This window comes from Salvia miltiorrhiza, chromosome 2 (assembly GCF_028751815.1).
Source record: "Salvia miltiorrhiza cultivar Shanhuang (shh) chromosome 2, IMPLAD_Smil_shh, whole genome shotgun sequence".
Lineage (NCBI taxonomy): Eukaryota > Viridiplantae > Streptophyta > Magnoliopsida > Lamiales > Lamiaceae > Salvia > Salvia miltiorrhiza.
The window spans coordinates 16,910,405-16,923,533 of record NC_080388.1 but is presented as its reverse complement, the minus strand read 5'-3'; the positions used below and the strand labels follow the sequence as shown (position 1 = coordinate 16,923,533).

The window sequence follows — 13,129 nt, the reverse complement described above, 5'->3', positions numbered from 1 at the left end:
TACAATAACCAGTCGTCGGCCTCGATCTTTTTTTTTTTTTTTTGGTTTCTGGTTTATGGGCGGAGGATGACGGATTTGGAGGCTAGGGCTTTTATGGGCGTCGAAGCTCTGGTGAGGAAGAAGGCGGAGGTCGCGATTTGGAGGTCTAGGGCTCCGATTGGGTTTTTTTTTGGTTTCTGGTTTCTGGGCGGAGGATGGCGGATTTGGAGGCTAGGGCTTTTGATGGGCATCGAAGCTCTGGTGTGGAAGAAGGCGGAGGTCGCGATTCGGAGGTCTAGGGCTCCGATTGGGTTGTCTCTGTTTTTTTTTTTTAGGTTTCTGGTTTTTGGGCATCGAAACTCTGGTGAGGAAGAAGGCGTAGGTGATGCGACGGTGAGGAAAAAGGCGGAGGAAGGCAGAGGTGATGCGACGATGTGAAGGCGAAGTCTGGTTTGGGTGAGGGGGAATATTTGGGGGTGGTTCATCTGTCGCCGGTCATCGGCCGCCGGAGAGTTGCCGACAGATTTGTGGTGGTTGTTGGGAGATTTGCTAATTAAGCAATTAAGATAAACAAAAAGTCAATTAAAAATATAAACCACTCAATTAAAACATAACACTCAATTTCTTAATTTTCGTGCCGAAAAGAATGTGGCCAACAATATTGGGACGGATGGAGTATATGACAATTGATAATGAAACTCATAAATAATTATTAGCTAGAAACAAGATTTTGTAGTTATTGGACATGAATTATGAATTGAGGTATAAAGTGATGTGGCAATAAAATTATAATAGGATTAATTATGTTTTTTTGGTCATTAACTTTCAATATTTTGTTAAAAAATGTCTATAATTTTTATTTTTCATTTAAATTTTTTATTTTTTAATATTTTTCAAAAAATATATCACTATGACACTATATAAAACTAGACGAAAAAAATAATGAATTATCGCTGGATTCTTAATTTATAAAAACAGAAAATAAAACAATAATGATTCCTATGTCCTATTTTAATAGGCTCATTTTTTTTTTTTGAGACATCTCATTAGAATAGGTCTATTTTTTTATTTTAAATAAAGAAAATGTATTTAATTGATGTGAACCACACCAATTTTCTCCTTAAAATTATTTTTTTTAATTTTTGTGCCAAAAAGAAGTGAGTTTATTAGAGTGAGTATATAACTCACATGAGTTGGATGTCTTAAATAATAGGGTGAAGGCGTTGTGTTTAGGGATGGCAACGGGCTGGATCTGGACCGGGTCTGGCCAATACCAGATCCAGATCCGTTTTCATATATCAGATCCAGATTCAGATCCAGATCCGTGGATCTGTAAATTTTGGATCCAGATCCAGATCCGTCAGATCCGCGGGTCCACGGGTCCAGATCCATGGATCTACTATTTTTAAATTAAATTTAAAAAATTTCACAAAATCAACAACATCTAATTTCCATCATAAAAAATATAACACAAAATACTTTTATCTAATTACTTTTAGTTTTTATTCTTTTGAATATAATTTATTTATTATTTTTAATTTAGTTAATATTATTAGTAAACTAAATATAAAATATAAAAAATATATATAAAATAAAACGGATCGACGGGTCGGATCTGGGCCGGATCCGGATCTAAAATTTCAAGATCCAGATCCAGATTCGTTTTCAAAATTGAGATCCAGATCCAGATCCAGATCCGTCGGGTCCAAAAAATTGAGATCGGATCCACGGATCTGGACCGGGTCCAAGATCCACTGCCGTCCCTAGTTGTGTTGTCAAGTGATAAGGCCGTGAAACCCCCAAAACCCCAGACTTCTCTCTGCTCACCCAGCAATGGCGTACAACCTCACAGCCCCGCCTTCGTCTTCTCTCTTCTCCGAAACCAGTCTATTCTGCACCTATCTCTCCCCTCCTAAGCTCTCACATCTCAGAATCCCCACAAATCTCAACTTTCCTCCCAAACTCCAACGCCCAAAACTCTCCTTTCATGTCTCCGCTGAAGTCTCATTGCAGGAACCTCTCCTCAACGCAGTCGGTCAAGATTCTGAAATCCCAAACCAAAAGTCGGTTCCTCCATCCAAATCGTTCGTTTGGGTCAACCCCAAAAACCCCAAAGCCTCAAAATTGATGAAGACATCTCGTGATTTAAGGTATGCTTCATTACTGAAAATCGCAGAATCTTTAAATTCTTGCGCTCCGTTAGATGATACTATTTCGGGAGTGTTAGGTGTTCTTGGGGATAATATAGTAGAGCAGGAGGCCGTGGTTATTTTGAACAACATGTCTAATAGCGAAACTGCGCCATTAGTGCTCGATTACTTTCTGAAGAGGTTGAAGATGATTAGAGAAGTAGTTTTGTATAATGTGACTCTGAAAGTTTTTAGGAAGTGTAAGGAATTGGGCAAGGCGGAGAGTTTGTTCAGTTTGATGCTTGAGAGGGGGGTTAAGCCCGATAATGTTACATTCTCGACTATCATTAGCTGCGCCAGGCTGTCGTCTTTGCCTGAGAAGGCCGTCGAGTGGTTTGAGAAGATGTCGTCGTTTGGGTGTGAGCCTGATAAGGTGACTTGCTCGGTGATGATTGATGTGTACGGGAGAGTGGGCAATGTGGCCGTTGCTTTGAGTATGTATGATCGTGCAAGGAGCGAGAAATGGCGTCTCGATCCCGTGACATTCTCCACCTTGATTAGGATCTATAGGTCGGAGAGTAATTATGATGGGTGTTTGAATTTGTACGAGGAGATGAAGGCGTTGGGGGTTAAGGCGAATGCCTCTGTGTATAATGCACTCTTGGATGCTATGGGAAGAGCAAAGAGGCCGTGGCAGGCGAAGACTATTTATAGGCAGATGCTTAAGAATGGAGTTGAGCCGACTTGGGGAACTTATGCTGCATTGATTAGGGCGTATGGTAGGGCTCGATATGGCATAGATGCGCTTGCTGTTTATAAGGAGATGAAGGAGAAGGGCTTGGAGCTGAATGTTCTTTTGTATAATACGCTGTTGGCCACATGTGCTGATGTAGGGTTTACTGATGAAGCTGCCGAGATTTTTGAGGATATGAAGCGCTCGGGGACCTGCAAGCCCGATAGCTGGACGTATGCTTCTTTGATTACAATAAATTCTTGCAGTGGGAAAGTTGAGGAGGCGGAGGCCACGTTGAAAGAAATGTTGGAGGGTGGTTTTGTGGCTAACATCTTCATCTTGACCTCAATGATCCAGTGCTACGGGAAAGCTGGTCGTATAGATGATGTTGTGAGGACTTTTGATCAGTTGTTGGAGTCGGGCATAGTTCCTGATGCGCGATTCTCTGGTAGTCTTCTCAATGTAATGACCCAAGCACCAAAGGAAGAACTTGGGAAGCTGACTACATGCATTGAGAAGGCTCACCCGAAGCTTGGTTATGTAGTAAAACTCGTTCTTGATGAAGAAGATACAGACCGAGAAATCTTCAGAAAGGAAGTTGGTGAGCTCTTGGAATCTATTGGTACTGATGTTAAAAAGGCATACTGCAATTGCTTGATTGATCTCTGTGCTAGCCTAAATCAGCTAGAGAGAGCTTGTGAGTTGCTAGACCTCGGCCTTGCGCTCGAAATATACACGGATATCATGTCCAAGACCCCAACACAGTGGTCTTTGCACTTGAAGAGCCTCTCTCTCGGGGCGGCCTTGACTGCCCTGCATGTTTGGATGAAGGATTTGTCGAAGGCACTTGAAAATGGGGAGGAATTCCCAGAGTTACTCGGGATTAACACAGGACACGGAAAGCACAAGTTTTCTGAGAGAGGTCTGGCAGGAACTTTCGAGCCACATCTGAAGGAACTGAACGCCCCATTTCATGAGGCGCCAGACAAGCTTGGCTGGTTTCTGACGACAAAGGTTGCAGCGATATCATGGCTGGAGTCGAGGAATTCCCAAGAAGCAGTTTTGGCTTAGTCAGATGTCTAAGGTTGTTGCTACTTTCTATACTTCCATTAGCTGGTAATCTGCTGACACAGTCCCTATTAGTTTATCAGCATTTTTCAAGTTTTCTACTTTCATCTGCGCTTTGTCGACACTTTTGATTGAGGAAGTTTTATTTGAGTTGCTATTTGCTCTACAATACTCAATTATTTAGAACTTTGTAATTTCATCTAAATTCTTTCTCCCCGGCTGCCCCTTCTGGTGCCGGTGATTGAGATGATTTATCAATAAAATCGACTTGTAAACGTAGTTCTTGTGTCTTGCCTTTCAATAGAGCTTCTTGCTACAAAATTCATGTTAAGTTCCATTTTTTTTTATAACCTGAAAGAACTAATTTTACAATGTTTGAAATTAGAATGTCAACTATATATAATAAATTAAGGTTGACAAGATGTGGGACTCCAGTGAGCTGACTTTCCTGTTTCAAAGTCATCTGCACTTTATAAAATTCTTGGTTCAAGGGATGTTGCTGCAGGAGTTTGACTATAACAAGGTAATTATAAACTAGTTTAAGAGTCAACTTTTTCAAATTATAAATGTGTGTAGAAGATATAGTATTTTGTTAATAACCTGTCGGCCCAATACATTTGGGTTTGAAAGCAAATGATAACATATAATAAATCAAATTTGTGAACTAGCATAATGTGGTCTGCACGTTTGATGTTGTTATATGCAGATTTATATATAAGTTGAGCTCATGCCAAGTGCTTCTCATTCAAAAATGGGGAACTGCATTGGAGCTTCAAGTATCAAGTTCTGCAGGAGAAAGTTGTCATCGTCCTCGTCTCGGAGAGATGAGGTCGAACTTCTGATACACAAGCGCGGCAGCAGCAACGTCATCGGAATACCTAAAAGAGTGAAGATAGTGGTGAACAAGAAGCAGTTGGAGAGGCTAATGGCGAGCATGGAGGAGGTGCAGTCGAGACGTATGATGCTGCAGTCGTTGCTCAGACGATCAAGGAAATGGAGGCCGTCATTGGCTGCAATTCCAGAGCTGTAGGAGAGGGAGAAGATATGTTTTCTGCTTTCTTTGTTTTTCTTTTCTTTGCTGCGCAGCTTTGCCGTTTTCCATGGGTGGCTGCATTGCTCCTTTTTTTAGTTTTGGACTTTAAACAGGCTCGGCTACAAATCTTGGCTGAAAATGTATATATTAATGCTCTGCAGATTGCCGCTCTTGTTTAGGTAGAATATCCATTTATAGATATTATTATTATCATTAATCTATCAACTTATTTATTTATTTTATCATATTATGAGCTTTTTTTTTTCTATTCACACAATATAATTAATAATTACTTCCTCCGTTCCACCTTTATAATCCACTTTGCTTTTTCACACATAAGAAAATACAATTAATATTGTTTGAAAAATATAAATTATATGTAATTATTCAATTTAGTCCTTATTTATTCTATGTTTGACTATATTAATTGAAAGACAAACTATAAATTGTGAATTTTATAAATTTTAAATAAAGTTATTTTAGTAAAAAAAAATTAATGCAAATTTAATTTAGAAAATAATATATATTGGAACATTCTGAAAAGAAACAAATGATTATTTATCTATCTATTCTATTATGATACGTTTTCTTTGGTTGTAAATTGAAAAATAAGGGATAATCAAAATTTCACCATTAATTTGTTTCTTATAAATAAGGAAATAAAATTTTATAATATATATACAAATAGTTATAAAATATATCTTGAAGTATACAAACCCTAACAACATCCTGATAATAGTCATTTGTGTAAGACATTAAGATGTAAGGTTGAATATTATCTCACCATCCTCTTCTCCCAATTCAAAAAACAAGATAAATAATAAATTATAGGATCATACCCTAATTAAAATCCTAAATTTGCGGGGGAGTAATAAGTTTATGTTTATCTAGTGCAAGTAAAAAAAAACTAAGTCCGCGCAGCCAAACCAGAGTTTCCGTGTACAACACACTCAACAAATTAATTAGTTTATATACTCCTCAGTAAACAATTTGTTCGTTTAATAAACCCTAAACCACACTCCTTCCAAAGATGTTGGGATTAAACCGTCTCAACTCAGCCGATCGCCTCGCCGCTCTCTTCGTCGCCGCCGCCGCCACCTATCTGATACGAACCGTTAGGAGTCGCAACACTTGTACGAGGAAAAGGCTGCCGCCGGAGCTCGTGACGATGACCACGTACGCGCACGGCGGCGTATGCGATGTGGTTAGCAACACTTATAAGCGGAAAACGCTGCCTGCGGAGCTCTCGATGAATGTGCCGATTCTCACGTGCGAGTCAGCCGCAAACGGCGGCGTATGCGATGTGTATTTGGTTGGAACCACGCACTTTTGTCCGGTAATTTACTCTTATTTTCATCTGTTTATTTCATATACGTATAGTTCTCAAGTAAACTTGGAGCAACTTATTTTTCTAATAATATTAATTCTTGGAGTATTCTTGGTGCGCGCATTTATTAATATGATACTAATTGTTCACTTGCATGTTTGATTTAGTAGATGAGATAGATAAAATTGATAGAATTGAATGAGTGATTAAATAATTCACTCAATTTTATTGTGATAAATAATTGGATGATTTAGATGCGGGTCGAATTATCAATCATAAGTCTAATTATACAAATCAAACCAAATACTTGATTAAAATTGATTATTTTATATATCAATTATGGCTTATCATTTAAACCAAACGCCTCCTAAATTAACTATTCTTAATTTTCAGGAATCTTGTCGACGCGTTCGGGATGTCATACGATTCTTGAAACCACAGGTGTTTTTCATTTGAAAGTTATTACTCATGCTTTACTGCACTTAGGGATGTCCAAAAAGTCTGAAACCGACGGGTCGACCCGAATAGACCGATATAAAAGGAGGGTTAGGGCTGAAAATTTAGACTGAATGGCCCGAACCGAAAATAGCCCGAGCCCGATAGGGTTGGCCCGAAAATCAAATCGAGTGGGTTGGCCCGATTAACCGAACACTTTCTTAATAATTAATTTTTAAACTTTAAAACTTCACTTTTAATTCGATAATAACATTTTGATGCCTATGGAATATGTTTTGATTTTTTCCAACGGTTAATAACAAACATCTATGATATAAAAGTCAAAGAAATATAATCATTTATGTTAAATTTATATACAATTTCTTATTGAAAATGAAGTTAAAGTTAAATATTATGTAAATTTACTTTAAAATAACACTATTTTTTGTATCTAAAACAAGACGAAATGTCTTGATTTAAAAGATACGACATATTTTTATTACAAGAATATGATCATCTATGAAAAAAAATAAACATATAAAAAAATTGTAAAATTGTGGGCCGAACGGGCTTGCCCGAAACCGAGTGGGTTAGGGTTAGGGTCAAAAAAATTTAGCCCGAAAAATAAAAAAATCGACTAGCCCGAATCGAAAATAACCCGAAACTGAATGGGCTGGCCCAATTGACATCCCTAAGTGCACTATATTCTGGCAAAAACTTGTATACATTCGTATTTATTTTTGCAAAAAGTTGTGTACATTTGGATGTATTGCGCAGCCACCCCAATTAGCTTGGGTTCATCCTAATAAGGGTTTAATTAATCCCTAGTTAAGATTTATTAATCAAAATTGAAAATTAGAATTTAATTAGGATAGTTGCACCACGTGTACTTTTATGTATGTGATCTATTATGCTATTTTTCCTCTGTCTTTTTTTCACTTTCTAAAATATCAGTAATACGTTTACAGGTTGTTTTCATGGAATTATGCCCTAAACGCATTGGTCTACTTACGCCTGACAAGGTTTGTAGTTTAAAATAAATCTATCATTCTTCATGAATTTGCTACAATATACTCCCTCTGTCGTGTTGCCGCCGGTTCAGGAACCGCCGGTTCCGGGCCCGAACCGGCGGTTCAGGGTCAAGAATCCGGCAGATCGGAACCGGCCCGGATGAAATGTGAAGGGCCGATTTTCGGACCCTGAATCGGCGGTTCCGGGCCGGGCCGAAAACCGGCGGTTCCCGGTTTTTCACTTTTTTTTTGTATTATTTTTATTTTTAATGAAATTAAATGATTTGTGTTAATTTCAACTAAATGTAGCTTCACTATTTATAGTGTACTACACATGGTAGAGAATCCTACATTTTTTAATGTGGGATAATGTAGCTTCACTATTTATAGTGTACTACACATGGTAGAGAATCCTACATTTTTCAATGTGGGATAATTTCAACTTAATGGAGCTTCACTATCTATAGTGTACTACATATTGTAAAGAATACTACTCCCTCCGTCCACGAAAAAGTGCCCCATTTGAGTGCTAGCACGGGTTTTAAGAAAGCTGAAAAAGGTGGTGTAAAAGACTAAAAGGGTAGTGTTAATGTATTGTGGTTACTTTTACTAATCTTGCACTAACTATTTGGCATTATTTTATTAGGTGAATTAAATGAAAGCATTTAAATGAGAAAACATTAAATAAATAAATTGAAAATTCGAAAATAAATAAATAAATAAACTGAAAATTGAGAAAATAAATAAATAAACTGGAAATAAATAAATAAATAAGTAAATAAACTAGAAAATAAATAAACTGAAAATTCAAAAATAAATAAATAACTAAACTTGAAATTCAGAAAATAAATAAATAAATAAACTGGAAATAAATTAACTAAAAATTCGAAAATAAATAAATAAATAAACTGAAAATTGAGAAAATAAATAAATAAACTGAAAATTCGAAAATAAATAAATAAATAAACTGAAAATTCAAAAATAAATAAACTTGAAATTCAGAAAATAAATAAATAAATAAACTGAAAATTCAGAAAATAAATAAATAAATAAACTGGAAAATAAATAAACTGGAAATAAATAAATAAATAAGTAAATAAACTGGAAATAAATAAACTGAAAATTCAAAAATAAATAAATAAATAAACTTGAAATTCAGAAAATAAATAAATAAATAAACTGAAAATTCAGAAAATAAATATATAAATAAACTGGAAATAAATAAATAAATAAATAAACTGAAAATTCAGAAAATAAATAAATAAACTGGAAATAAATAAATAAACTGGAAATAAATAAACTAAAAATTCAAAAATAAATAAATAAATAAACTTGAAATTCAGAAAATAAATAAATAAACTGAAAATTCAGAAAATAAATATATAAATAAAATGGAAAATAAATAAACTGGAAATAAATAAATAAACTGAAAATTCAGAAAATAAATAAATAAACTGGAAATAAATAAATAAACTGGAAATAAATAAACTAAAAATTCAAAAATAAATAAATAAATAAACTTGAAATTCAGAAAATAAATAAATAAATAAACTGAAAATTAAGAAAATAAATAAATAAATGGGATTGATTAGGCGTGGGGGAGTTGGTTTCGTAGTTTGAATTAGTGAGTTAATTGTGTGGGTTAATTGCATAGATTAAATAAAAGTGTGGATTTATTAATGACATAAGTTGTAAATAAATTGAAAAGTAAAGAGTATGAATGTACAAAAAGGTAAACATGACACTTTTTCGTGGACAAAAAAAAAGGGTAAGTAGGGCACTTTTTCGTGGATAGAGGGAGTACATTTTTCAATGTGGGATCACTCAACCTAACTTATAAATATAGAACTTATAGTCATGTAATATATAACTTACAACTTATAAATATATAACTTGTAACTTATAACTTATATTCATCTAATAGTTTTTACTTTAGTTGAAAAAAATATTAAAATTACTCAACTTATACTATATAGTTTTATAAATTATGATGTTAAAAACTTAAAATGTTAAAATTACTCAACTTAAAGTCGTAAATTACTTAATACTAACTTATATACTATTGTCATATAAATATATAATTTTTAAATATATGTTTTGTTTTTTATAAAATATTACAAGGATACAAATTACATAATCTTTAAAATTGAATAAGTAAACTAACTAATATTAACTAATTGATCCCTAGACCTTATAAGTTATAAGTTACATATTTATAAGTTATATATTTAGAAGTTATAAGTTATTACATGAATATAAGTTATATATTTATAAGTTAGGTTGAGTGATCCCATATTGAAAATGTAGGATTCTTTACAATGTGTAGTACATTATAGATAGTGAAGCTACATTATCCCACATTGAAAAATGTAGGATTCTCTACCATGTTTAGTACACTATAAATAGTGAAGCTACATTATCCCACATTGAAAAATGTAGGATTATCTACCATGTGTAGTACACTATAAATAGTGAAACTACATTTAGTTAAAATTATTAAGATTTGAATATAAAATTAAAAAAAAAAAAAATTGGTCGGGCCCGGCGGTTCAGGGCCGAACTGGCGGGCCGGCCCGGCGGGCCGCGGGCCGCCCTCCCCTTGAACTGTAACCGGACCGAGCTCCTTGGCGGGCCGGTCCCGGAACCGGCCCGTGGTCAACGGTCCGGGCCCGGACTATTGACTTTCGGGCCGGTTCAGGGTCGGCCCGCCGGTCCCGGTTGAACCGTGGCATCTATAGTCCCAGTCGTAACATCCCAAAAGAATGAAATACGTAAATTAAGAACATGTAGATAAAATAAATAAGAAGAAAGATATATGGAGTAGTGTAAAAGTAAGAGATAGATAAAGTAAATGATGAGGAGAGATAGAGAAACTAGATAAAATAAATCATTTCCTTTTTCTGAATTGTGACATTATAAATGAGATGCCCAAAAAAAAATTTGAGACGTTATTATTGGAATGGAGGGAATAGCACTTTTGTGCTCTATTACATGGGCCCAGTTAGTGAGGATGGCTTGACATCAGTAACTATGCAAGTCTCTTTTATTCTTTTGTTCATATTGATTGTACGGTTACTTTAAGAATTGATTTGTCTGACTTTCTAATACCATATTCAATTCCTGATAATGTTTTTTTCGAACTCTAATAAGCCTTGTTTTGCATCTTGCTAAGGTATGAATCTAAATTTCATTTATGCTAACTCATCTTTTCTAGAATAATGGTAAAATTACAGAATTTCAAGTGGCATATGAGGAAGCAATGGAATATGGTGCCAAAATTATACTTGGTGATCGACCTTACGAGGTGAGATACTTATATACTTCAGCATTGGCATTTTGAATAGTGTTAATACTCTATCTCCATCTTCGGCTATTGAGTTTTCTTTACCATAATAATATTTTCCACTTTATTATGAGCAGCGTGTTACATCATCACCCTTTTGTACGTAGTGCCTAACTGCCTATATACAAAAAACTATTCAGAGATTAAATTTTAATATTTCGTTATTATTTATGTAGAAGTTCTTTTTGTTGCGTCTTTTCTGCATGTCTATACACCCAAATAACATTGTGTTAATATATTCCAAAACTTATTACTTTTCACTTCCTAATTTTTTCTTCTTCCTTAGATTACATGCAAGAGAATACGGGTCATGGCGTTTCTTTGGGATATTATCCGATGTTTTCTAGGAACTTTTCCAACTGATGAGGATGCACTTAAGACGGTATACTTAGCTTATAAGAGTGACCTATATTATCTGCATTATATATGGGGAATTCAGATTAAGATGGTGTTTAACTAAGCTTATTTTAGATAGCTTGGAAGCCTTAACAAGTTATAATTACACGTTTCAAAAGCTTATAAAATGTAATGTCTTTCGATCTTTTAAGTTGTTAAAGTGTTTGGATAATTGAACTTATAAACTAGAGATGAAATTGTAAGTTAGATAGAAAAAAAAAATACTAATTAAACAGATGAAATTAGAAGGGTACATGTTGAAAATAACAAACTATATTTTGCTTGACATTTCTCAAAAGTTTATGAGCTTTTAAACAACTTATAAACTATTTTAAGTATAAGTTCAGCTGAACACCCTCTTAATAATGTTACTCGAGCATTAGAAAGCTGATTTTTCCTTTATGTAGATGGGCGAAAAGAATGATCAGATGGACAAGATGTTTCCTACTTTGATGGAAACCTTACTTCATGAGCGAGATCGGTTTGTGTTCTAATCCGTTTGAATTGACTTTTTCATTCTTCATCTTGCTATTCTAGGCTTCATATCTTTGTAATCGAGCATGTTTGATTGTTTTCATTCTATATTTACTCTGTATAGATATATGTCGACCAATTTATTAGAAGTAGCATCCAAACATAACTCAGTTGTTATTGTCGTTGGAGAGGCCCACTTACAAGGAATTCAGAAGAACTGGAAACAACATGTTGATGTAAAGATCTTATGCCATTTATTAATTACTTTGTCCTTTAAAATTCATTTATCGTTCCACGTTGCAATTTCAAATATATTGCCTTTATGTTCTTCAATATTTCAGATGAAGGAACTTCTTCATGTACCGAGATTTGGAGGCTTTGTTGGGGAGGTCCTATTGTCTTTTATTTTTCATTGCCTATATTATTAATTAGTTATTCATTTTCGTTAGAATTTCTAACTCTACTATAGAGATTGTGATGTTCTTAAGAGATGTTTTATGTCCTTATTAGACATTTTCTCTTGAAATCTGTTTTTATATAAATATATAGGGGCGGTCTCCAGTAAGACCCCATATTTTTCGTGTAAATTGTGAAATTTCACCACATATCAAATTTCACATCTTGTATATACATCTTGTTCGTTAGATATACGTCTTGTTCATTAGTATTATATGTCTTATTCATTGTCTTCAGTGTTACACGAAAAATATGGGGTCTCACTGGAGACCACCCCTATATATATATATATATATATATATATAGGGAGAAGTTCTAATAAAAACCTCTATTAAAATGAGAACTAGGAACTAATCTTGGCCTTTTAATATTTAGATCTAGCGGTTAAGATTAAAGCACTTAAAAAATCACGCCTAATTAGGAGTGACTAATTTGAGTTGCCGTTTTTTTCTCTTTTCAATAATTTAAGGGTTAGTTAAGTAATTTCTAATATCATGAATTAATTAAAGATGATATTTATACGGGATTGTATTTTTAAGAATGCAATTCATTATATTTTATGCAACTTGTTGTAATACAAAATAGATATTTTAACTTTAGGCATAGATATTTATTGTGCAACTCGAATTTATCCAAAATGCAAGTTCAGTCTCTCACATATGCAAATAACATATTTAACATAAATATGTTTTACTTAGTAACATAATACTTTTATGAGAATAAATAATGTTCACAATGTAACTATG

At 34.2% G+C, this 13,129-nt stretch overlaps 2 protein-coding genes across 8 annotated transcripts; both read left to right on the top strand.

Moving 5' to 3' along the window:
* The first annotated feature begins 1,745 nt into the window (after positions 1–1,745).
* Positions 1,746–5,187, top strand: LOC131011402 (pentatricopeptide repeat-containing protein At4g16390, chloroplastic). Of its 4 annotated transcripts, none has more exons than XR_009096898.1 (3): positions 1,746–3,957; positions 4,295–4,432; positions 4,616–5,187. XR_009096898.1 is itself a non-coding variant. In XM_057939217.1 (2 exons), the coding sequence occupies exon 1, from the start codon at positions 1,813–1,815 to the stop codon at positions 3,910–3,912; it is 2,100 nt and encodes a 699-aa protein (XP_057795200.1). In that variant the 5' UTR covers positions 1,752–1,812; the 3' UTR covers positions 3,913–3,925; positions 4,616–5,187. The 4 variants fall into 4 exon arrangements, 2 of the variants coding, with proteins under 2 accessions (XP_057795200.1, XP_057795199.1); XR_009096899.1 differs by having other exon boundaries at positions 1,752–3,925; XM_057939217.1 differs by lacking the exon at positions 4,295–4,432 and having other exon boundaries at positions 1,752–3,925.
* A 672-nt stretch (positions 5,188–5,859) lies between these two features.
* LOC131011400 (uncharacterized) lies at positions 5,860–12,545 on the top strand. Of its 4 annotated transcripts, XM_057939211.1 has the most exons (8): positions 5,860–6,278; positions 6,663–6,710; positions 7,673–7,726; positions 10,929–11,018; positions 11,344–11,439; positions 11,861–11,934; positions 12,052–12,163; positions 12,269–12,541. In XM_057939211.1, the coding sequence occupies exons 1-8, from the start codon at positions 5,973–5,975 to the stop codon at positions 12,353–12,355; spliced, it is 867 nt and encodes a 288-aa protein (XP_057795194.1). In that variant the 5' UTR covers positions 5,860–5,972; the 3' UTR covers positions 12,356–12,541. The 4 variants fall into 4 exon arrangements, with proteins under 4 accessions (XP_057795194.1, XP_057795196.1, XP_057795195.1 ...); XM_057939213.1 differs by lacking the exon at positions 11,344–11,439 and having other exon boundaries at positions 12,269–12,545; XM_057939212.1 differs by lacking the exon at positions 7,673–7,726.
* Positions 12,546–13,129: the final 584 nt, after the last annotated feature.

Coding starts and splice junctions, on each gene's coding strand:
- LOC131011400 (XM_057939211.1), top strand. CDS start 5,973: ATGTTGGGATTAAACCGTCTCAACTCAGCCGATCGCCTCGCCGCTCTC. Junction 11,019..11,343: donor TTGGTGATCGACCTTACGAG/GTGAGATACTTA, acceptor CTTCTTCCTTAG/ATTACATGCAAGAGAATACG. Junction 11,440..11,860: donor ATGAGGATGCACTTAAGACG/GTATACTTAGCT, acceptor TCCTTTATGTAG/ATGGGCGAAAAGAATGATCA.
- LOC131011402 (XM_057939217.1), top strand. CDS start 1,813: ATGGCGTACAACCTCACAGCCCCGCCTTCGTCTTCTCTCTTCTCCGAA.